Consider the following 24,689-nt stretch of genomic DNA (forward strand, 5'->3'; position numbering starts at 1 on the left):
CAGGCCTTATCCCCCTGCTGGCTTCCCCACCGGGCGCTGCGGGCTGCAATGAAACGGGTTTCAGCAGAGACAAAAACCCAACCTGTGCCTGTGTCCCGGAGGCTAGTGGAGCGGCTGCCCCTTACAGTGTCCACGCCAGCGCACGCGTGGCTCGCCTCCCACGACGGCGGTGCTGGATCGCGATTACAGCGGGCCAAAGAGACCCCTTACCTCCCCTTTGAATGCGGCCACGTGATCCAAGAGACAGCAGCGAGTGTGTGACTAACCGAGAAGAACACTGGAGCCTCCGCTGTAGTTACCTGGCAACCAGGGCGCGGGAGTATACAGCGCCGCTGGGGGAGTGATGGAGCTGCAGCAGGGGATGTCTAACTGACATCTAACACTGCTGCAACCCTTAAAGTCTTCAATTATTCTTTTTTCTTCTGAATAATAGCTTTTCTTAGGGCTGCAGGAGCAGCCCCTCCTGTTGTATGCCTGCTTACTGCATGGCACCAACTTACAAACTGAGCTCCTGTGCACGGAGGCGGGGTGATATAGGAGGCGGCGCTATGCATCTTGGGAAGAAGGTCAAAGCTTTGAGCCTGTTGGTGCCTCAGATCAAGATCCTACTCTACACCCTGATGTTAATCCTTGTGGAGCCCAGTGTACCCTGCAGCAGAAAAACAGGTATAGCTGCGAATTGTGGCTAATCCCATCTAAAGTAGTCTCCACAAATTGAAAAGTCCTGTTTTCACACATTTCTGTTCGATATCTCAGCAGAAATGCCCTAATGGCAGAGCATTTGAATTGCTGCCATCGGGTGCCACCTTGCAGCACATGAAAAACAGATTAATCACCCATATGAATGATGTATTCTTAAGATATTTTATGGCACCTGCACCACTGTCCATTTGTTATCTCTAAAATGCCAATTAAGAGAAAAGTTAAACTTCGGAGAGGCTATGGTAATCTGAATGAAAGAGAACTGCTAAATAACTCCAGACGTCTGGAGCCCCCATCTGACATTTAGCATTTTTGCCAGAATATTGTTGGCAAAATTATACAATTCTCATGTAAAAGTCTTTCACTGGCCCATCATATGGATCTGAGAGTTTCATTAAGCCTTTAACAGATATGTTTCTAGAGGAAACCACAAGAGACATTCTTGGAATATCAAGCCCATCCAGGGCACAGAGGCAGCCAATGTCTGCAGTCAGCTGAACCTTCCACCTCTAATAGGAAGTTCTCTACTTCATCCTCATGGCCAGTACAAGGAGTTATCCTTCCATATAAATTACTTATGCCGAGCCTCCAGCCATCTTACATACTTGTGGTTAGATCTGGCAGCCAGTGAGCAGCCGCGAGGCCACTTCCCGGCTCCTGTCTGTAAATCCAAACCCCATCAGGAGAAAAGGAAACTCAGGCTAGTGATAGAAGTAAGCCAGGGCCGGTTCACAATCAGGCCATTTATACACAGCATCCTGTACTGGATACGTTCCTGTACTATACACATACAAAATCTATGTCTTTCTTTTTTTGTAAGCAAATCACATCACTACAAACAAGTATGTGAGCATGAGGAAGTAAAATCTGAGGACAAGCAGCCAGATGACATAGTAAGGAGCTCACAGCAAGTACAGGAATGTCATGCCGCTGGATATTTTGACAGCTCACGTTACATGCGGTGTGTGTGGAAATCGTGTAGGAGGAAATAAAACAAAATGCTTTAAGCGGAAACAGGAATTACAGGTCCCAATAAGCCACTCTGAAATTTACTGCAGATTAAATATTTAGGACCACTAAACCAAAAGTAAAAGTTGATTTAGATAAAAGCCAATAACATGCACTAAACTTAGTGAAAAACTTTAAAATTCTACATTAGAACTTGATATGTAGAACAGGGCAAAGGGCTTTCACAAAGAATCTGGGTTTATATTTTAATAACCACAAAAAAAAAAAAAAAAAGTTAAAACCCTTCCCATATATTGATAGTCAAAAGGTAAAGACTACAGTGTTATGTAAAAGACTAATTAACATGCACTATAATATACATATAAATATTAATGTGTGTATACATTATATACACAATAATAATAATAAAAAATATCTATCCCTCTCTCTACATATATCTATATAGCTATATATTTTCCACAAAAAGATGGGGCACCCAGAGGCCTAAGCAATCAATAGTGGCCCGATGCCTTCCCACAGTAGCACACCATAAACATATCTATCCTAGGACAAAAGGAGGCGCTACTCCAGGAATTAAAAGGTATATTATCATCAGAGCCATGCATATAGAAAGTAAATGTGCACATAGTACATTCCTCTCCATATATTTTGCAGTATTAATATACAGCCAAAAGTTTGAGAATGACAGAAATATTAATTTTCACAAAGTCTGCTGCCTCAGTTTTTATGATGGCAATTTGCACATACTCCAGAATGTCATGAAAAGTGACCAGATGAATTGCAATTAATTACAAAGTCCCTCGTTGCCATTACAATGAACGTCCTCTCAAAAACAGTTCCACTACTTTTCAGCCCTGCCACTAAAATGACCAGCTGACATCATGTCAGTGATTTTCTCGTCAACACAGGTGAGTGTGTTAACGAGGACAAGGCTGGAGATCACTCTGTCATGCTGATTGAGTTAGAATAACAGACTGGAAGCTTTAAAAGTAGGGTGGTGCTTGAAATCATTGTTCTTCCTCTGCTCACCATGGTTACCTGCAAGGAAAAATGTGCAGCCATCATTGCTTTGCACAAAAAGGGCGTCGAAGGCAAGGATATTGCTGCTAGTAAGATTGCACCTAAATCAACAATTTATCGGATAATCAAGAACTTCAAGGAGAGAGGTTCAACAGCTGTGAAGAAGGCTTCAGGATGCCCAAGAACGTCCAGCAAGCTCCAAGACAGTCTCCTAAAGTTGATTCAGCTGTGGCATCGGGGCTCCACCAGTGCAGAGCTTGCTCAGAAATGGCAGCAAGCAGGTGTGGGTGCATCTGCACGCAGAGTGAGGCAAAGACTATAAGAGGATAACCTGGTGTCAAGAAGGGCAGCAAAGAAGCCACTTCTCTCCAGTAAAAACATCAGGGACAGACTGATATTCTGCAAAGGGTACAGGGATTGGACTGCTGAGGTTTGGGGTAAAGTCAATTTCTCCAGCAGGGTCCACAGGTTATCCACAAGATAACATTGGGATATGATGGAGCGACAGCGGATTGGCACCAAACGATCACAAGCTTTCTGGCCTCCCAGGATGCAACGGGCTTGTCCATATATTCCCGCCCACTGGCTCAGTCAAATCAGTTTTTTGTTTGGTGCGGCAGGAGCTGGACCACGGTCACAGGGCTGCTGTGTTTGGTAGCCATAAGCTTTATTATTTTATTTTTATAGTCTTACTACATTGTTTTGAGTGATCTTTCCTAACAGCTTTTTACACGCATATTGGAAAGAGTCGCTCCAACAACTCTCTGCCGGGTCGCAACAACGCTTACCCACGGTACAAGTGCTGTCTCGACGGGCGTCTGTGTCGGATATACTAGCAGGTCCAGCAGACGTTACCAGGCTGTTGCCGGAGCACGGGGAGAAGGTAAGGCATCGGTTCCGCTTAGAAGGGGAATCCGGACACAGCCGCACTGTTTTGGGAGGAGACTACCAAACAGTAGCTGGCATACCGCCACCACGGGTGCTCCAGCGCTAGGCCATAGGGATCATAAGGCACCAGGATACGTTTGAGGCTGCGATCACTAGGGTTGATGTCAGCAGTGGGGAGTCAGACGCTTTCCTGGTCTCCCCTCCCCCCAATGCTTGTCCGGAGAAGGAAAGGTGAGCGCTACCATCAGTCCTTTGTCATGCCATCAGTAAAGCATCCTGAGACCATGCATGTGTGGGGTTGCTTCTCAGCCAAGGGAGTGGGCTCACTCACAATTTTGCCTTAGAACACAGCCATGAAGAAAGAAAGATTCCAAAACATCCTCCAAGAGCAACTTCTCTCAACCATCTTAGAACAGTTTGGTGATGAACAATGCCTTTTGCAGCATGATGGAGCGCCTTCCAATAAGGCAAAAGTGATAACCAAGTGGCTATGGGAACAAAACATAAAAACTTTGGGTCCATCGCTAGGAAACTCCTCAGACCTTAATCCCATTGGGAACTTGTGGTCAATCCTCAAGAGGCGGGTGGACAAACAAAAACCCACAAATTCTGACAAACTCCAAGCACTGATTAGGCAAGAATAGGCAGCCAGTCAGTATGTGGCCCAGAAGTTGATTGACAGCATGCCACGGCTAATTGCAGAGGTCTTGATAAAGAAGGGTCAAATATTGACTCTTCGCATAAACGTAATGTAATGGTCAATAAAAGCCTTTGACACTTATGACTGTAATTTTACTTCAGTATACTAGGAACATCTGAAAAAAAGGTCTAAAAATACTGAAGCAGCAAACTTTATGAAAACCAATGTAATTCTCAAAACTTTTGGCCACGGCTGTAGAAGTAGAAACGGTAAAATGCTGTTGAATGTGATATAGGCTCTGATTCTGAGCAAATACAAATAAGCAAGTAACTTTGTATCTGGAACAAACCATGTTGCATCGCAGAGGGTGTAAATTATTTTTTTGCATTCATGGTAAATACAGGCTGCTTTTATGGATAGTTCACATACTGATCAGCTTTACTTTTACACCTCAGCTTGGTTTTTACTTTGGACACGTTCCTCAACTCTGCCACATCTGCAGCGCAACATGTTGTTACCCTGGGGCAGAGTTACTTGCTTTGCTCTCAACTCAGAATCAGAGGCAATTTTGCAATACAATGACAAGTTCCATGTCAAGGAAAATGAAAGTTAGAAACACAGGTTGAGTATCCCTTATCCAAAATGCTTGGGACCAGAAGTATTTTGGATATCGGATTATTCCGTATTTTGGAATAATTGCATACCATAATGAGATATCATGGCGATAGGACCTAAGTCTAAGCACAGAATACATTTATGTTTCATATACACCTTATACACACAACCTGAACGTCATTTAATACAATATTTTAAATAACTTTGTACATTAAACAATGTGTCTACATTCACACAATTCATGTATGTTTCATATACACCTTATACACACAGTTTGATCACAGTATCATTTAATACAATATTTTTAATAACTTTGTGTATTAAACAAAGTTTGTGTACATTGAGCAATCAGAAAACAAAGGTTTCACTATCTCACTCAAAAAAGTCTGTATTTCGGAATATTCCGTATTTCGGAATATTTGGATATGGGATACTCAACCTGTAATCCTACTCACCGTCTCTCCCCATTGTGTTCAAACTTTATTCTTACATCACTCTAAAATAAAAAATATATAAAATTAAATTCATTATTGTTTGACTATTTACTTTGAACTTATGTTTCACTAGAAGATATCTGTACTGAATATCTAATATTTAGGGAACATCAAAGAAGTGAAAGGACAAAGGATGCAGATGCTACATCTGACAAAGATAATAACGGGCTACCAAAACAATATGTAAGAAAATGTTAGTTTATAGTCTAACTCAAAACAGTCTAAAAAAAGCAATTAATACCTCTTTCACATCGCACAAATAACCCGGTATCGACACGGCATATTGTGAAAGCACTCTGCCGGAATTAACGGGTCGCCTGACCCGGTAATTCAACCCGGTATAAAAGAAGGATTATACCCGGGTTGAGTACCGGGTCAGGTGCAGTGTGAATGGGAGCAGCGTCGATGCGACACGGTTCCCATTCACAGCATAGGGAGAGGCGGCGCAGGAGATGAGCTCATCTCCCAGCGCCGCCTCCACCCCCGCCCCTGCTGCGCCCCCCCGCTGCTATGGCAACCGACCCGGTATATTGCCGGGTCGGAAAGCCAGCAGAGGGGAGCAAATGCCGGATCCCACCCGGTAAGTACACGTTTCTTTTACCGGGTGGGATCCGGCATTTGCGATTTAAATGCGGTATAAGCCACTTAAATTCACCATTGGGAACACTGCCAGAATCGCATAATGCTACATAACATGTATACACATACATACATACATACATACATACATACATACATACATAAAAACCACTCACAACATCCAGCAGAAAAGAGGCAGGCACAGCACTCCTATTAGTTTTAAAAAAGGGGTACAACGTGCACTTACACTTTAACATGTTGTTTTGATTAAATAAAAACACATTTTTCCAACTAATGGCCCCCATACATCTGATGAGATTCCCCCGACCCTGCCGGAAATGCTGATCTACCTATCAGCGTCCATTAATGATCAATGTATCTGTCAGGAGATCCAGGAAACGAACCATATTAAAAATGCTCAATTACCTGGTTGGGATCAAGATTTTTAAACATGTTTAATATTCCCGGTCCCGCCTGGACGGCCGTCAGGGGATCGGGGAATTGCCCCAATAAATCTCTGAGGTATGAGGGCTATAATGCGAGTGCCATGTCTACCTATTCCCTGCTGAACCTGGTGAGTGTATTGCATATTTTTACTTGTGGACTAGGCAGCAGAGTTTATGCATTGCTTAATTCTGCTTCAATCACTGATTCCAGCGTCAGTCCTATGACCGCCAGGATCCCGTAATATAATATATTATATATCTCTCTCAAGTATGCCCGGCACAAGAAAAGTAAGCCCGACACTCCTTGTGACTGCAAGTATCCCGGGTGCCCTCCGCTACAGATTACGATACAGGCAAACGAAGACAGCAGCGGCACTCCGGATTATATAAAAAATCTTATGCATTAAGTGCAAAACATAGTCAAGGGCAACGTTTCGGGGCCCGTAGCCCATTTGTCAAGGCGTGACAAAGGGGCTACGGGCCCCAAAACGTTGGGCGTATGTGACCATGTTTTGCACCTAATACATAAGATTTTTGAGACAATCCAGACTACCGCTAGAGAGTGTGTGATAGATAGAGATATATATAGATATATATATATATATATATATATTACAAAAACTGCGGCACTCAGGGTCATATATTCAATGGTTTGTATCGACACACAATTACCCGCGCGATGTAATTGTGTGTCAAAACAAATCATTGAATATATGACCCTGAGTGCCGCAGTTTTTGTAAAATTATATATATATATATATATATATATATATATATATATATATATATATATATATATATATATATATATATATATATACATACATACACATATACACTGCGGTCCGGCACTCCGTATAAGCCTTTGTGGTTACTTTCGCTGGTGCCTTCATAACAGTAATTCAATATCAATCCGATGATGCGGCACTCATGCTGGTCTCAGAAAGGAAAAGTGGACAGCCGTCCAAATATCTTCAACGTTTCAATTTATTTTTCAAATTGTCATCAGGAAGTTCACTTCCTGATGACAATTTGAAAAATAAATTGAAACGTTGAAGATATTTGGACGGCTGTCCACTTTTCCTTTCTGAGACCAGCATGAGTGCCGCATCATCGGATTGATAGATATATATATATATATATATATATATATATATATATACATATATACATATATACATATATACACACACATATATATATATATATACATATACACACACACACATATACATACATACATACATACATACATACATACATACATAGAGATAGATAGATAGATATATATATAGATATCTCTATCTATCTGGCACTTGGGTATAGAATATGTATACAAAGTAGTTGGCACTCCGGTTGAAGACCGCAATACCACAGAGCTTGAACCTGTATGTGTGTATAAATATACGTATGCAAAACTCTGCAATTAGAGGTTAATATGAACTTTGATAACTGCATAAAATCACTTTTCCTACAGCATTGTGCTCATGACTTCTAATATCATTACACATGACAAAGGAAGGAGCATTAGTCCATATATTAAGTTCTTTGACACTCGGTAATAACCTGACCTGTTTATTAGGCTGACTGCTAGCCTTCGTTTTCACCCCTTCAATCCCTCCTGTTCGAATTCGCCTGCCCATCTGAAGGGCAACCAGATCTTTCATAATGGACTTAAGAGCTTCCTGTTCATCTGAAAATAAAAAGGAGTTTACAAAAAAACAGATTTAAAAATAAATATATATTTTACTTTTTATTTTTTTAACACAGTACTGGACACATGACAGACATCAAATCACAGAAAGCAATTGGCTTATTCATAAAAACCCTCTAACCTAAAAATACAAATTGAACAGATAACTACTAATAAAACTACTACATGCATGCAAGAATCCTATATGAACATGGCATTCAGCCCTATTCACAATGTAAATAAAAGGGGTTGGGTTCGTGTGACCAGTGGTTACCATACCGACACCGGGATCATGGCTTGTAAATGGCCGGTAGGAGGGGCGAGCGCAATGAAGCCCATTGCGGGCTCGCTGTGCTCGCCACAGATTCTATTAGCACTTTATGGGTGTCGTGGACACCCATGAGTGGGAACAGGTGGGCTATTCAGTGTTCGGGATCCCGGCGAGATAAAGTGGAGAGAGATAAAATAAGAATTTACTTACCGATAATTCTATTTCTCATAGTCCGTAGTGGATGCTGGGAACTCCGAAAGGACCATGGGGAATAGCGGCTCCGCAGGAGACTGGGCACAAAAGTAAAAGCTTTAGGACTACCTGGTGTGCACTGGCTCCTCCCCCTATGACCCTCCTCCAAGCCTCAGTTAGGATACTGTGCCCGGACGAGCGTACACAATAAGGAAGGATTTTGAATCCCGGGTAAGACTCATACCAGCCACACCAATCACACCGTACAACTTGTGATCTGAACCCAGTTAACAGCATGATAACAGAGGAGCCTCTGAAAAGATGGCTCACAACAATAATAACCCGATTTTTGTAACAATAACTATGTACAAGTATTGCAGACAATCCGCACTTGGGATGGGCGCCCAGCATCCACTACGGACTATGAGAAATATAATTATCGGTAAGTAAATTCTTATTTTCTCTGACGTCCTAGTGGATGCTGGGAACTCCGAAAGGACCATGGGGATTATACCAAAGCTCCCAAACGGGCGGGAGAGTGCGGATGACTCTGCAGCACCGAATGAGAGAACTCCAGGTCCTCCTCAGCCAGGGTATCAAATTTGTAGAATTTAGCAAACGTGTTTGCCCCTGACCAAGTAGCTGCTCGGCAAAGTTGTAAAGCCGAGACCCCTCGGGCAGCCGCCCAAGATGAGCCCACTTTCCGTGTGGAATGGGCTTTTACAGATTTTGGCTGTGGCAGGCCTGCCACAGAATGTGCAAGCTGAATTGTACTACAAATCCAACGAGCAATAGTCTGCTTAGAAGCAGGAGCACCCAGCTTGTTGGGTGCATACAGGATAAACAGCGAGTCAGATTTTCTGACTCCAGCCGTCCTGGAAACATATTTTCAGGGCCCTGACTACGTCCAGCAACTTGGAATCCTCCAAGTCCCTAGTAGCCGCAGGTACCACAATAGGCTGGTTTAAGTGAAACGCTGAAACCACCTTAGGGAGAAATTGAGGACGAGTCCTCAATTCTGCCCTGTCCGTATGAAAAATTAGGTAAGGGCTTTTATAGGATAAAGCCGCCAATTCTGAGACACGCCTGGCTGAAGCCAGGGCTAACAGCATTACCACTTTCCATGCGAGATATTTTAAGTCCACAGTGGTGAGTGGTTCAAACCAATGTGATTTTAGGAACCCCAAAACTACATTGAGATCCCAAGGTGCCACTGGAGGCACAAAAGGAGGCTGTATATGCAGTACCCCCTTGACAAACGTCTGAACTTCAGGAACTGAAGCTAGTTCTTTCTGGAAGAATATCGACAGGGCAGAAATTTGAACCTTAATGGACCCTAATTTTAGGCCCATCGACAGTCCTGTTTGCAGGAAATGCAGGAAACGACCCAGTTGAAATTCCTCTGTAGGGGCCTTCCTGGCCTCACACCACGCAACATATTTACGCCAAATACGGTGATAATGTTGCACAGTTACATCCTTCCTGGCTTTGATCAGGGTAGGGATGACTTCATCCGGAATGCCTTTTTCCTTCAGGATCCGGCGTTCAACCGCCATGCCGTCAAACGCAGCCGCGGTAAGTCTTGGAACAGACAGGGTCCCTGCTGGAGCAGGTCCTTTCTTAGAGGTAGAGGCCACGGGTCCTCCGTGAGCATCTCTTGAAGTTCCGGGTACCAAGTCCTTCTTGGCCAATCCGGAGCCACGAGTATAGTCCTTACTCCTCTCCTTCTTATGATTCTCAGTACCTTGGGTACGAGAGGCAGAGGAGGGAACACATACACTGACTGGTACACCCACTGTGTTACCAGAGCGTCCACAGCTATTGCCTGAGGGTCCCTTGACCTGGCGCAATATCTGTCCAGTTTTTTGTTGAGGCGGGAAGCCATCATGTCCACCTTTGGTTTTTCCCAACGGTTCACAATCACGTGGAAGACTTCTGGGTGAAGTCCCCACTCCCCCGGGTGGAGGTCGTGTCTGCTGAGGAAGTCTGCTTCCCAGTTGTCCACTCCCGGAATGAACACTGCTGACAGTGCTATCGCATGATTTTCCGCCCAGCGAAGAATCCTTGCAACTTCCGTCATTGCCCTCCTGCTTCTTGTGCCGCCCTGTCTGTTTACGTGGGCGACTGCCGTGATGTTGTCCGACTGGATCAACACCGGCTGACCCTGAAGCAGAGGCCTTGCCTGACTTAGGGCATTGTAAATGGCCCTTAGTTCCAGGATATTTATGTGAAGTGACGTTTCCATGCTTGACCACAAGCCCTGGAAATTTCTTCCCTGTGCGACTGCTCCCCAGCCTCTCAGGCTGGCATCCGTGGTCACCAGGACCCAGTCCTGAATGCCGAATCTGCGGCCCTCTAGAAGATGAGCACTCTGCAACCACCACAGGAGAGACACCCTTGTCCTTGGAGACAGGGTTATCCGCTGATGCATTTGAAGATGCGATCCGGACCATTTGTCCAGCAGATCCCACTGAAAAGTTCTTGCGTTGAATCTGCCGAATGGAATCGCTTCGTAAGAAGCCACCATTTTTCCCAGGACCCTTGTGCATTGATGTACTGACACTTGGCCTGGTTTTAGGAGGTTCCTGACTAGGTCGGATAACTCCCTGGCTTTCTCCTCCGGGAGAAACACCTTTTTCTGGACTGTGTCCAGAATCATCCCTAGGAACAGCAGACGTGTCGTCGGAATCAGCTGCGATTTTGGAATATTTAGAATCCACCCGTGCTGTCGTAGTACTACTTGAGATAGTGCTACTCCGACCTCTAACTGTTCTCTGGACCTTGCCCTTATCAGGAGATCGTCCAAGTAAGGGATAATTAAGACGCCTTTTCTTCGAAGAAGAATCATCATTTCGGCCATTACCTTGGTAAAGACCCGGGGTGCCGTGGACAATCCAAACGGCAGCGTCTGAAACTGATAGTGACAGTTCTGTACCACAAACCTGAGGTACCCTTGGTGAGAAGGGCAAATTGGGACATGGAGGTAAGCATCCTTGATGTCCAGAGACACCATATAGTCCTCTTCTTCCAGGTTCGCTATCACTGCTCTGAGTGACTCCATCTTGAATTTGAACCTTTGAATGTAAGTGTTCAAGGATTTCAGATTTAAAATAGGTCTCACCGAGCCGTCCGGCTTCGGTACCACAAACAGCGTGGAATAATACCCCTTTCCCTGTTGTAGGAGGGGTACCTTGATTATCACCTGCTGGGAATACAGCTTGTGAATGGCTTCCAATACCGCCTCCCTGTCGGAGGGAGACGTTGGTAAAGCAGACTTCAGGAACCGGCGAGGGGGAGACGTCTCGAATTCCAATTTGTACCCCTGAGATACTACCTGCAGGATCCAGGGGTCCACTTGCGAGTGAGCCCACTGCGCACTGAAATTTTTGAGACGGGCCCCCACCGTGCCTGAGTACGCTTGTAAGGCCCCAGCGTCATGCTGAGGACTTGGCAGAAGCGGGGGAGGGCTTCTGTTCCTGGGAAGAGGCTGCCTGCTGCAGTCTTTTTCCCCTTCCTCTGCCCCGGGGCAGATATGAGTGGCCTTTTGCCCGCTTGCCCTTATGGGGACGAAAGGACTGAGCCTGAAAAGACGGTGTCTTTTTCTGCTGAGAGGTGACCTGGGGTAAAAAGGTGGATTTCCCAGCCGTTGCCGTGGCCACCAGGTCCGATAGACCGACCCCAAATAACTCCTCCCCTTTATACGGCAATACTTCCATATGCCGTTTGGAATCCGCATCACCTGACCACTGTCGCGTCCATAACCCTCTTCTGGCAGAAATGGACAGCGCACTTACTCTTGATGCCAGAGTGCAAATATCCCTCTGTGCATCTCGCATATATAGAAATGCATCCTTTAAATGCTCTATAGTCAATAATATACTGTCCCTGTCCAGGGTATCAATATTTTCAGTCAGGGAATCCGACCAAGCCACCCCAGCACTGCACATCCAGGCTGAGGCGATTGCTGGTCGCAGTATAATACCAGTATGTGTGTATATACTTTTTAGGATATTTTCCAGCTTCCTATCAGCTGGTTCCTTGAGGGCGGCCGTATCAGGAGACGGTAACGCCACTTGTTTTGATAAGCGTGTGAGCGCCTTATCTACCCTAGGGGGTGTTTCCCAACGCGCCCTAACCTCTGGCGGGAAAGGGTATAATGCCAATAATTTTTTAGAAATTAGCAGTTTTTTATCGGGGGAAACCCACGCTTAAACACACACCTCATTTAATTCATCTGATTCAGGAAAAACTACAGGTAGTTTTTTCACACCCCACATAATACCCTTTTTTGTGGTACTTGTAGTATCAGAAATGTTCAAAACCTCCTTCATTGCCGTGATCATGTAACGTGTGGCCCTACTGGAAAATACGTTTGTTTCCTCACCGTCGACACTGGAGTCAGTGTCCGTGTCTGGGTCTGTGTCGAACATCTGAGGTAACGGGCGCTTTAGAGCCCCTGACGGTGTTTGAGACGCCTGTACAGGTAATAACTGATTTGCCGGCTGTCTCATGTCGTCAACAGTCTTTTGTAAAGTGCTGACACTATCACGTAATTCCTTCCATAAGACCATCCAGTCAGGTGTCGACTCCCTAGGGGGTGACATCACTATTACAGGCAATTGCTCCGCCTCCATACCATTTTCCTCCTCATACATGTCGACACAACGTACCGACACACAGCACACACACAGGGAATGCTCTGATAGAGGACAGGACCCCACTAGCCCTTTGGGGAGACAGAGGGAGAGTTTGCCAGCACACACCAGAGCGCTATATTATATATATATATATATATATATATATATATATATATATATATATATATATATATATATATATATATATATATATATATATATATATATATATATATGCAGGGATAACCTTATATAAGTGTTTTTCCCTTATATAGCTGCTGTATAGATTTATCTGCCAAATTAGTGCCCCCCCTCTCTTGTTTTACCCTGTTTCTGTAGTGCAGGACTGCAGGGGAGAGTCAGGGAGCTTCCCTCCAACGGAGCTGTGAGGAAAAATGGCGCCAGTGTGCTGAGGAGATAGGCCGCCGAGAAGGGGGCGGAGCCTTTCTCCCGCTTTAAGGAAAAATTGGCAGGGGTTAAATGCATCCATATAGCCCAGGAGCTATATGTGATGTATTTTTTGCCATCTAAGGTGTTTTTATTGCGTCTCAGGGCGCCCCCCCCAGCGCCCTGCACCCTCAGTGACCGGAGTGTGAAGTGTGCTGAGAGCAATGGCGCACAGCTGCGGTGCTGTGCGCTACCTTATTGAAGACAGGACGTCTTCTGCCGCCGATTTTCCGGACCTCTTCAGTCTTCTGGCTCTGTAAGGGGGCCGGCGGCGCGGCTCTGGGACCCATCCATGGCTGGGCCTGTGATCGTCCCTCTGGGGCTAATGTCCAGTAGCCTAAGAAGCCCAATCCACTCTGCACGCAGGTGAGTTCGCTTCTTCTCCCCTTAGTCCCTCGGTGCAGTGAACCTGTTGCCAGCAGGATTCACTGAAAATAAAAAACCTATACTTAAACTTTTTCACTAAGCAACTCAGGAGAGCCACCTAGTGTGCACCCTTCTCGTTCGGGCACAAAAATCTAACTGAGGCTTGGAGGAGGGTCATAGGGGGAGGAGCCAGTGCACACCAGGTAGTCCTAAAGCTTTTACTTTTGTGCCCAGTCTCCTGCGGAGCCGCTATTCCCCATGGTCCTTTCGGAGTTCCCAGCATCCACTAGGACGTCAGAGAAAGTACAGATTAATCAGCTCCTGTCATTTTTCAAACACAGCCTGTAACGAGACAGTTAGCAGCTGATTTATCTCTCTCCAAGCTTTGATAAATCTAACTCTTAGGGCCGAATTCACCAAGAACTGCAAAGTGACAATTAAATTTTACATGAAAAATGATCCGCCATCATTTTACCGCAAATTCCAATTCATCACCTCTGAGAAAGTTGAGAAAAATCCCTATTTTAAAGTAAAAATGTTGGGATTTGGTTCAAAACCCCTGGGACCCCCCCCCCCATGGATTACTAAATAGGCACTTAGACGTTTTTCATTATCTTTAATTGGCCTATAATGACATCATTTTTAGTGGCAGATTTAATTGTTTCACACCGCGGCTACCACTAGGGGGTGCAAAACAGAGCAATTCAAGTGTTGCTCCATTTAGACGCCCAGTAGCCACAGGGCTGACATTTCTTTTCAGAGCCTCCTGAGGTGCGAGACGAAATGTGCACTAAGGGAGCTATTTAGTGAAGGACACAGATTTTGCTCTAGCAGCAACACCTGCGTCCATATACTCACATGCTGGGGGCATGTGTGGCAGCACTCCGCGATGCGTTCACATGCATCGTATAGAGGACAACCCCTGTCTGCACAGTCTGGCTGGGTAGGCAGGGGCTCCTCCGCCATGTTTTTATATGCAGCAAACGACAAAGTCATGGGCCAGGTTCCAGGATGCGATCACATGGTGAAGGGCAGCGCACACGCTCTATGGCCAGTGCACATGCGCAAACCCTATGGACTCGGCTGCTGCATACAAATGCAGCGACTGCGCCCATCTCTGAATTGGGCCCTAAGTCGGCACTTTGGGCGTCCATATGGGAGTTTGCATGGCCTCTCCTTTCTGCTGCCTCATGGACCCAAACCATGTACTTTCGCCCCACCATATACTTTTACCTCCAATGGTTGCTCACCCTGCCAGCATCAACCTACGCAGTGCGCCACGGATGGCCAACTCGAATGGTTCCTCCGTGGGCAGCAATAACTTCATGTGGGACTATCCATACATGGTATATCATACAGATGTGTTAGATTTTCACATGTATGCACTGGGTCCTTGTATGGCTGACCTCCCACAGTGTAACCTTCATATTGCGCCAACACAGCTGCATCACCTGGTACGCTTGTGGATGGGATGTAAAATACATGGACAGGACGATATGTTGGGACCCTAGTCCTAGCAAGGTCGCTCCTACCACCTACACTGGTTACTTTATGGCTAATCCTACGCAGTGCGCCTCAACTGGTACCTTTTGTGGGTGGAATACTCAACCCAAGTAAGTTATTATCCAAAATGTCAGCACCAACCCTGCATTGCGCTTATTGCGAGCTCAAGATTTTCTGTGTCTTACTTCTATGTTATTGTATTCATTTTGTACTATGTGCTTTGTTTTTATAACTGTAAAGTGCCTTTAGTCATGTTAGAGAAAAATAAGATTTTACTTACCGATAAATCTATTTCTCGTAGTCCGTAGTGGATGCTGGGGACTCCGTCAGGACCATGGGGAATAGCGGCTCCGCAGGAGACAGGGCACAAAAGCAAGCTTTTAGGATCACATGGTGTGTACTGGCTCCTCCCCCTATGACCCTCCTCCAAGCCTCAGTTAGGTACTGTGCCCGGACGAGCGTACACAATAAGGAAGGATCTTGAATCCCGGGTAAGACTCATACCAGCCACACCAATCACACCGTACAACCTGTGATTTGAACCCAGTTAACAGTATGATAACAACGAAGGAGCCTCTGAAAAGATGGCCCACAACAATAACAACCCGATTTTTGTAACAATAATTATGTACAAGTAATGCAGACAATCCGCACTTGGGATGGGCGCCCAGCATCCACTACGGACTACGAGAAATAGATTTACCGGTAAGTAAAATCTTATTTTCTCTAACGTCCTAGTGGATGCTGGGGACTCCGTCAGGACCATGGGGATTATACCAAAGCTCCCAAACGGGCGGGAGAGTGCGGATGACTCTGCAGCACCGAATGAGAGAAACTCCAGGTCCTCCTCAGCCAGGGTATCAAATTTGTAGAATTTTACAAACGTGTTCCCCCCTGACCACGTAGCTGCTCGGCAAAGTTGTAAAGCCGAGACCCCTCGGGCAGCCGCCCAAGATGAGCCCACCTTCCTTGTGGAATGGGCATTTACAGATTTTGGCTGTGGCAGGCCTGCCACAGAATGTGCAAGCTGAATTGTACTACAAATCCAACGAGCAATAGTCTGCTTAGAAGCAGGAGCACCCAGCTTTTTGGGTGCATACAATATAAACAGCAAGTCAGACTTTCTGACTCCAGCCGTCCTGGAAAATATTATATTTATATATATATATATATATATATATATATATATATATATATATATATATATATATATATATATATATATATATATATATATATATATATATATATATATATATATATATATATATATATATATATATATATATATATATATATATATATTTTTTTTTTTTTTCAGGGCCCTGACAACGTCTAGCAACTTGGAGTCCTCCAAGTCCCTAGTAGCCGCAGGCACCACAATAGGTTGTTTCAGGTGAAACGCTGACACCACCTTAGGAAGAAACTGGGGACAAGTCCGCAGTTCTGCCCTGTCCGAATGGAAAATTAAATATGGGCTTTTGTAAGACAAAGCCGCCAATTCTGACAATCGCCTGGCCGAGGCCAGGGCCAACAGCATGGTCACTTTCCATGTGAGATATTTCAAATCCACAGATTTGAGCGGTTCAAACCAATATGATTTGAGGAATCCCAACACTACGTTGAGATCCCACGGTGCCACTGGAGGCACAAAAGGGGCTGTATATGCAATACTCCCTTGACAAACTTCTGGACTTCAGGAACCGAAGCCAATTCTTCCGGAAGAAAATCTACAGGGCCGAAACTTGAACCTTAATGGACCCCAATTTGAGGCTCATAGACACTCCTGTTTGCAGGAAGTGCAGAAATCGACCTAGTTGAAATTTCTTCGTGGGGCCTTCCTGGCCTCACCCACGCAACATATTTTCACCACATGTGGTGATAACGTTGTGCGGTCACCTCCTTCCTGGCTTTGATCAGGGTAGGTATGACCTCTTCCGAAATGCCTTTTCCCTTAGGATCCGGCGTTCAACCGCCATGCCGTCAAACGCAGCCGCGGTAAGTCTTGGAACAGACATGGTACTTGCTGAAGCAAGTCCCTTCTTAGCTCCCGAGGCCATTAGTCCTCTGTGAGCATCTCTTGAAGTTCCGGGTACCAAGTCCCTCTTGGCCAATCCGGAGCCACGAGTATAATTCTTACTCCTCTACGTCTTATAATTCTCAATACCTTGGTTATGAGAAGCAGAGGAGGGAACACATACACCGACTGTTACACCCACGGTGTTACCAGGACGTCCATAGCTATCGCCTGAAGGTCTCGTGACCTGGCGCAATACCTGTCCCGTTTTTTGTTCGGGCGGGACGCCATCATGTCCACCTTTGGTCTTTCCCAACGGTTCACAATCATGCGGAAAACTTCCCGATGAAGTTCCCACTCTCCCGGGTGGAGGTCGTGCCTGCTGAGGAAGTCTGCTTCCCAGTCGTCCACTCCCGGAATGAACACTGCTGACAGTGCTATCACATGATTTTCCGCCTAGCGAAAAATCCTTGCAGTTTTGCCACTGCCCTCCTGCTTCTTGTGCCGCCCTTTCTGTTTACGTGGGCGACTGCCGTGATGTTATCCCACTGGATCAATACCGGCTGACCTTGAAGCAGAGGTCTTGCTAAGCTTAGAGCATTATAAATTTGCTCTTAGCTCCAGTATATTTATGTGGAGAGAATTCTCCAGACTTGATCACACTCCCTGGAAATTTTTTCCCTGTGTGACTGCTCCCCAGCCTCTCAGGCTGGCCTCCGTGGTCACCAGCATCCAATCCTGAATGCCGAATCTGCGGCCCTCTAGAAGATGAGCACTCTGTAATCACCACAGGAGAGACACCCTTGTCCTTGGATATAGGGTTATCCGCTGATGCATCTGAAGATGCGATCCGGACCATTTGTCCAGCAGATCCCACTGAAGAGTTCTTGCGTGAAATCTGCCGAATGGAATCGCTTCGTAATAAGCCACCATTTTTACCAGGACTCTTGTGCAATGATGCACTGACACTTTTCCTGGTTTTAGGAGGATCCCGATTAGCTCGGATAACTCCCTGGCTTTCTCCTCTGGGAGAAACACCTTTTTCTGGACTGTGTCCAGAATCATCCCTAGGACCAGCAGACGTGTCGTCGGAACAACTGCGGTTTTGGAATATTTAGAATCCACCCGTGCTGTCGTAGAACTACTTGAGATAGTGCTACTCCGACCTCCAACTGTTCTCTGGACCTTGTTCTTATCAGGAGGTCGTCCATTTTCTTTGAAGACGAATCCTCATTTCGGTCATTACCTTGGTAAGGACCCGGGGTGCCTTGGACAATCCAACGGCATCGTCTGAAACGGATAGTGACAGTTCTGTACCACGAACCTGAGGTACCCTTGGTGAGAAAGGCAAATTTTGGGACATGGAGGTAAGCATCCCTGATGTCCCGGGACACCATATAGTCCCCTTCTTCCCGGTTCGCTATCACTGCTCTGAGTGACTGCATCTGGATTTGAACCTTTGTAAGTGTTCAAATATTTCAGATTTAGAATAGGTCTCACCTAGCCTTCTGGCTTCAGTACCACCATATAGTGTGGAATAATACCCCTTTCCTTGTTGTAGGAAGGGTAATTTTATTATCACCTGCTGGGAATACAGCTTGTGAATTGTTTTCAATACTGCCTCCCTGTCGGAGGGAGACATTGGTACAGCAGACTACAGGAACCTGCGAGGGGGAAACGTCTCGACATTCCAATCTGTACCCCTTGGATACTACTTGTAGGATCCAGGGGTCCTGTACGGTCCCAGCGTCATGCTGAGAACTTGGTAGAAGCGGTGGAGGGCTTCTGTTCCTGGGAATGGGCTGCCTGCTGCAGTCTTCTTCCCTTTCCTCTATCCCTGGGCAGATATGACTCTTATAGGGACGAAAGGACTGAGGCTGAAAAGACGGTGTCTTTTTCTGCAGAGATGTGACTTAGGGTAAAAAACGGTGGATTTTCCAGCAGTTGCCGTGGCCACCAGGTCCCATGGACCGACCCCAAATAATTCCTCCCCTTTATACGGCAATACATCTTTGTGCCGTTTGGAATCTGCATCACCTGACCACTGTCGTGTCCATAAACATCTTCTTGCAGATATGGACATCGCATTTATTCTTGATGCCAGAGTGCAAATATCCCTCTGCGCATCTCGCATATAGAGAAATGCATCCTTTAAATGCTCTTATAGTCAATAAAATACTGTCCCTGTCAAGGGTATCAATATTTTTAGTCAGGGAATCCGACCAAGCCACCTCAGCTCTGCACATCCAGGCTGAGGCGATCGCTGGTCGCAGTATAACACCAGCATGTGTGTGTATACTTTTTAGGATATTTTCCAGCCTCCTGTCAGCTGGCTCCTTAAGTACGGCCCTATCTGTAGATGGTACCGCCACTTGTTCTGATAAGCATGTGAGCGCCTTATCCACCCTAAGGGGTGTTTCCCAACGCGCCCTAACTTCTGGCGGGAAAGGGTATACCGCCAATAATTTTCTATCGGGGGAAACCCACGCATCTCACACACTTCATTTAATTTATCTGATTCAGGAAAAACTACAGGTAGTTTTTTCACATCCCACATAATACCCTTTTTTGTGGTACTTGTAGTATCAGAAATATGTAACACCTCCTTCATTGCCCTTAACGTGTGGCCCTAAAGGAAAATACGTTTGTTTCTTCACCGTCGACACTGAAATCAGTGTCCGTGTCTGGGTCTGGGTCTGTGTCGACCGACTGAGGTAAATGGGCGTTTTACAGCCCCTGACGGTGTTTGAGACGCCTGGACAGGTACTAATTTGTTCGCCGGCCGTCTCATGTCGTCAACCGGCTTGCAGCGTGTTGACATTATCACGTAATTCCATAATTAAGCCATCCATTCCGGTGTCGACTCCCTAGAGAGTGACATCACCATTACAGGCAATTTGCTCCGCCTCCTCACCAACATTTTCCTCATACATGTCGACACACACGTACCGACATACAGCACACACATAGGGAATGCTCTGATAGAGGACAGGACCCACTAGCCCTTTGGGGAGACAGAGGGAGAGTTTGCCAGCACACACCAAAATGCTATAATTATACAGGGACAACCTTTATATATGTGTTCCTCCCTTATAGCATTTTAATATATATATTCATATCGCCAAATCAGTGCCCCCCCTCTCTGTTTTCACCCTGTTTCTGTAGTGCAGTGCAGGGGAGAGCATGGGAGCCTTCCCACCAGCATTTCTGTGAGGGAAAATGGCGCTGTGTGCTGAGGAGAATAGGCCCCGCCCCCTTTTCGGCGGGCTTCTTCTCCGGAGTCTGTGATATCTGGCAGGGGTTAAATACATCCATATAGCCTCAAGGGCTATATGTGATGTATTTTTCGCCATACAGGTATTATACATTGCTGCCCAGGGCGCCCCCCCCCCGCGCCCTGCACCCTCCGTGTGCCAGCAGGACTCACTGAAAATAAAGAACCTAAAAACTTTTTCTAAGCAACTCTTTAAGAGAGCCACCTAGATTGCACCCTGCTCGGACGGGCACAAAAACCTAACTGAGGCTTGGAGGAGGGTCATAGGGGGAGGAGCCAGTACACACCATGTGATCCTAAAAGCTTGCTTTTGTGCCCTGTCTCCTGCGGAGCCGCTATTCCCCATGGTCCTGACGGAGTCCCCAGCATCCACTAGGACGTTAGAGAAAATAAGAATTTACTTACCGATAATTCTATTTCTCGGAGTCCGTAGTGGATGCTGGGGTTCCTGAAAGGACCATGGGGAATAGCGGCTCCGCAGGAGACAGGGCACAAAAAGTAAAGCTTTAGGATCAGGTGGTGTGCACTGGCTCCTCCCCCTATGACCCTCCTCCAAGCCTCAGTTAGGATACTGTGCCCGGACGAGCGTACACAATAAGGAAGGATTTATGAATCCCGGGTAAGACTCATACCAGCCACACCAATCACACTGTACAACCTGTGATCTGAACCCAGTTAACAGTATGATAACAGCGGAGCCTCTGAAAGATGGCTCACAACAATAATAACCCGATTTTTGTAACTATGTACAAGTATTGCAGATAATCCGCACTTGGGATGGGCGCCCAGCATCCACTACGGACTCCGAGAAATAGAATTATCGGTAAGTAAATTCTTATTTTCTCTATCGTCCTAGTGGATGCTGGGGTTCCTGAAAGGACCATGGGGATTATACCAAAGCTCCCAAACGGGCGGGAGAGTGCGGATGACTCTGCAGCACCGAATGAGAGAACTCCAGGTCCTCCTTAGCCAGGTTATCAAATTTGTAGGATTTTACAAACGTGTTTGCCCCTGACTAAATAGCCGCTCGGCAAAGTTGTAAAGCCGAGACCCCTCGGGCAGCCGCCCAAGATGAGCCCACCTTCCTTGTGGAATGGGCATTTACATATTTTGGCTGTGGCAGGCCTGCCACAGAATGTGCAAGCTGAATTGTATTACACATCCAACTAGCAAAAGTCTGCTTAGAAGCAAGAGCACCCAGTTTGTTGGGTGCATACAGGATAACAGCAAGTCAGTTTTCCTGACTCCAGCCGTCCTGGAACCTATATTTTCAGGGCCCTGACCACATCTAGCAACTTGGAGTCCTCCAAGTCCCTAGTAGGCGCAAGACACCACAATAAGCTGGTTCAGGTGAAACACTGACACCACCTTAGGGAGAGAACTGGGGACGAGTCCGCAGCTCTGCCCTGTCCGAATGGACAAACAGATATGGGCTTTTTTGAGAAAAAAAACCACCAATTTGACACTCGCCTGGTCCAGGCCAGGTCCAAGAGCATGTTCACTTTTCATGCGAGATGCTTCAAATCCACAGATTTGACTGGTTTTAAACCAATGTGTTTTGAGGAATCCCAGAACTACGTTGAGATCCCACAGTGCCACTGGAGGCACAAAAGGGGGTTGTATATGCAATACTCCCTTGACAAACTTCTGGACTTCAGGAACTGAAGCCAATTCTTTCTGGAAGAAAAATCGACAGGGCCGAAATTTGAACCTTAATGGACCCCAATTTGAGGCCCATAGACACTCCTGTTTGCAGGAAATGCAGGAATCGACCGAGTTGAAATTTCTTCGTGGGGCCTTCCTGGCCTCACACCACGCAACATATTTTCGCCACATGTGGTGATAATGTTGTGCGGTCACCTCCTTTCTGGCTTTGACCAGGGTAGGAATGACCTCTTCCTGAATGCCTTTTCCCTTAGGATCCGGCGTTCCACCGCCATGCCGTCAAACGCAGCTGCGGTAAGTCTTGGAACAGACATGGTACTTGCTGAAACAAGTCCCTTCTTAGCGGCAGAGGCCATAAGTCCTCTGTGAGCATCTCTTGAAGTTCCGGGTACCAAGTCCTTCTTGGCCAATCCGGAGCCATGAGTATAGTTCTTACTCCTCTACGTCTTATAATTCTCAGTACCTTAGGTATGAAAAGCAGAGGATGGAACACATACACCGACTGGTACACCCACGGTGTTACCAGAACGTCCACAGCTATTGCCTGAGGGTCTCTTAACCTGGCGCAATACCTGTCCCGTTTTTTGTTCAGACGGGACGCCATCATGTCCACCTTTGGTAATTCCCAACGGTTTACAATCATGTGGAAAACTTCCCCATGAAGTTCCCACTCTGCCGGGTGGAGGTCGTGCCTACTGAGGAAGTCTGCTTCCCAGTTTCCATTCCCGGAATGAAACACTGCTGACAGTGCTATCACATGATTTTCCGCCCAGCGAAAAGTCCTTGCAGTTTTTGCCACTGCCCTCCTGCTTCTTGTGCCGCCCTGTCTATTTACGTGGGCGACTGCCGTGATGTTTTATCCCACTGGATCAATACCGGCTGACCTTGAAGCAGAGGTCTTGCTAAGCTTAGAGCATTATAAATTTACCCTTAGCTATATTTATGTGGAGAAAAATCTCCAGACTTGATCACACTCCCTGGAAATTTTTTCCTTGTGTGACTGCTCCCCAGCCTCTCGGGCTGGCCTCCGTGGTCACCAACATCCAAAACTGAATGCCGAATCTGCGGCCCTCTAGAAGATGAGCACTCTGTAACCACCACAGGAGAGACACCCTTGTCCTTGGATATAGGGTTATCCGCTGATGCATCTGAAGATGCGATCCGGACCATTTGTCCAGCAGATCCCACTGAAAAGTTCTTGCATGAAATCTGCAGACTGGAATTGCTTCGAAGGAAGTCACCATTTTTTTACCATGGCCCTTGTGCAATGATGCACTGATTTTAGGAGGTTCCTGACTAGCTCGGATAACTCCCTGGCTTTCTCTTCCGGGAGAAACACCTTTTTCTGGACTGTGTCCAGAATCATCCCTAAGCACAGGAGACTTGTTGTCGGGATCAGCTGCGATTTTGGAATATTTAGAATCCACCCCTGCTGTTGTAACAGTATCCGAGATAGTGCTACTCCGACCTCCAACTGTTCCCTGGACTTTGCCCTTATCAGGAGATCGTCCAAGTAAGGGATAATTAAGACGCCTTTTCTTCGAAGAAGAACCATCATTTCGGCCATTACCTTGGTAAAGACCCGGGGTGCCGTGGACAATCCAAACGGCAGCGTCTGAAACTGATAGTGACAGTTCTGTACCACGAACCTGAGGTACCCTTAGTGATAAGGGCAAATTTGGGACATGGAGGTAAGCATCCCTGATGTCTCGGGACACCATATAGTCCCCTTCTTCCCGGTTCGTTATCACTGCTCTGAGTGACTCCATCTTGATTTGAACCTTTGTAAGTGTTCAAATTTTTTTAGATTTAGAATAGGTCTCACCTAGCCTTCTGGCTTCAGTACCACAATATAGTGTGGAATAATACCCCTTTTCTTGTTGTAGGAGGGGTAATTTAATTATCACCTGCTGGGAATACAGCTCGTGAATTGTTTCCCATACTGCCTCCTTGTCGGAGGGAGACCTTGGTAAAGCAGACTTCAGGAGCCTGCGCAGGGGAAACGTCTCGACATTCCAATCTGTACCCCTGGGATACTACTTGTAGGATCCAGAGGTCCTGTACGGTCTCAGCGTCATGCTGAGAGCTTGTCAGAAGCGGTGGAACGCTTCTGTTCCTGGGAATGGGCTGCCTGCTGCAGTCTTCTTCCCTTTCCTCTATCCCTGGGCAGATATGACTCTTATAGGGACGAAAGGACTGAAGCTGAAAAGACGGTGTCTTTTTCTGCAGAGATGTGACTTAGGGTAAAAAACGGTGGATTTTCCAGCAGTT

At 46.2% G+C, this 24,689-nt stretch overlaps 1 protein-coding gene across 1 annotated transcript in view; it reads right to left on the reverse strand.

Annotated features, from left to right (window-relative positions):
- The window catches only part of MAP3K3 (mitogen-activated protein kinase kinase kinase 3), a 117,213-nt gene that overhangs the window by 75,529 nt on the left and 16,995 nt on the right, over positions 1 to 24,689 (reverse strand). Inside the window, exons 2-3 of the mRNA XM_063959539.1 lie at positions 7,925 to 8,046; positions 5,290 to 5,330 (exon numbers count right to left, since the gene is read on the reverse strand). Of these exons, the coding sequence (XP_063815609.1) occupies positions 5,290 to 5,330; positions 7,925 to 8,046 (163 nt within the window). The remainder of the gene's footprint in view (positions 1 to 5,289; positions 5,331 to 7,924; positions 8,047 to 24,689) is intronic.

The sequence above is a fragment of the Pseudophryne corroboree genome, chromosome 3 (genome assembly GCF_028390025.1).
Source record: "Pseudophryne corroboree isolate aPseCor3 chromosome 3, aPseCor3.hap2, whole genome shotgun sequence".
Taxonomy (NCBI): domain Eukaryota; kingdom Metazoa; phylum Chordata; class Amphibia; order Anura; family Myobatrachidae; genus Pseudophryne; species Pseudophryne corroboree.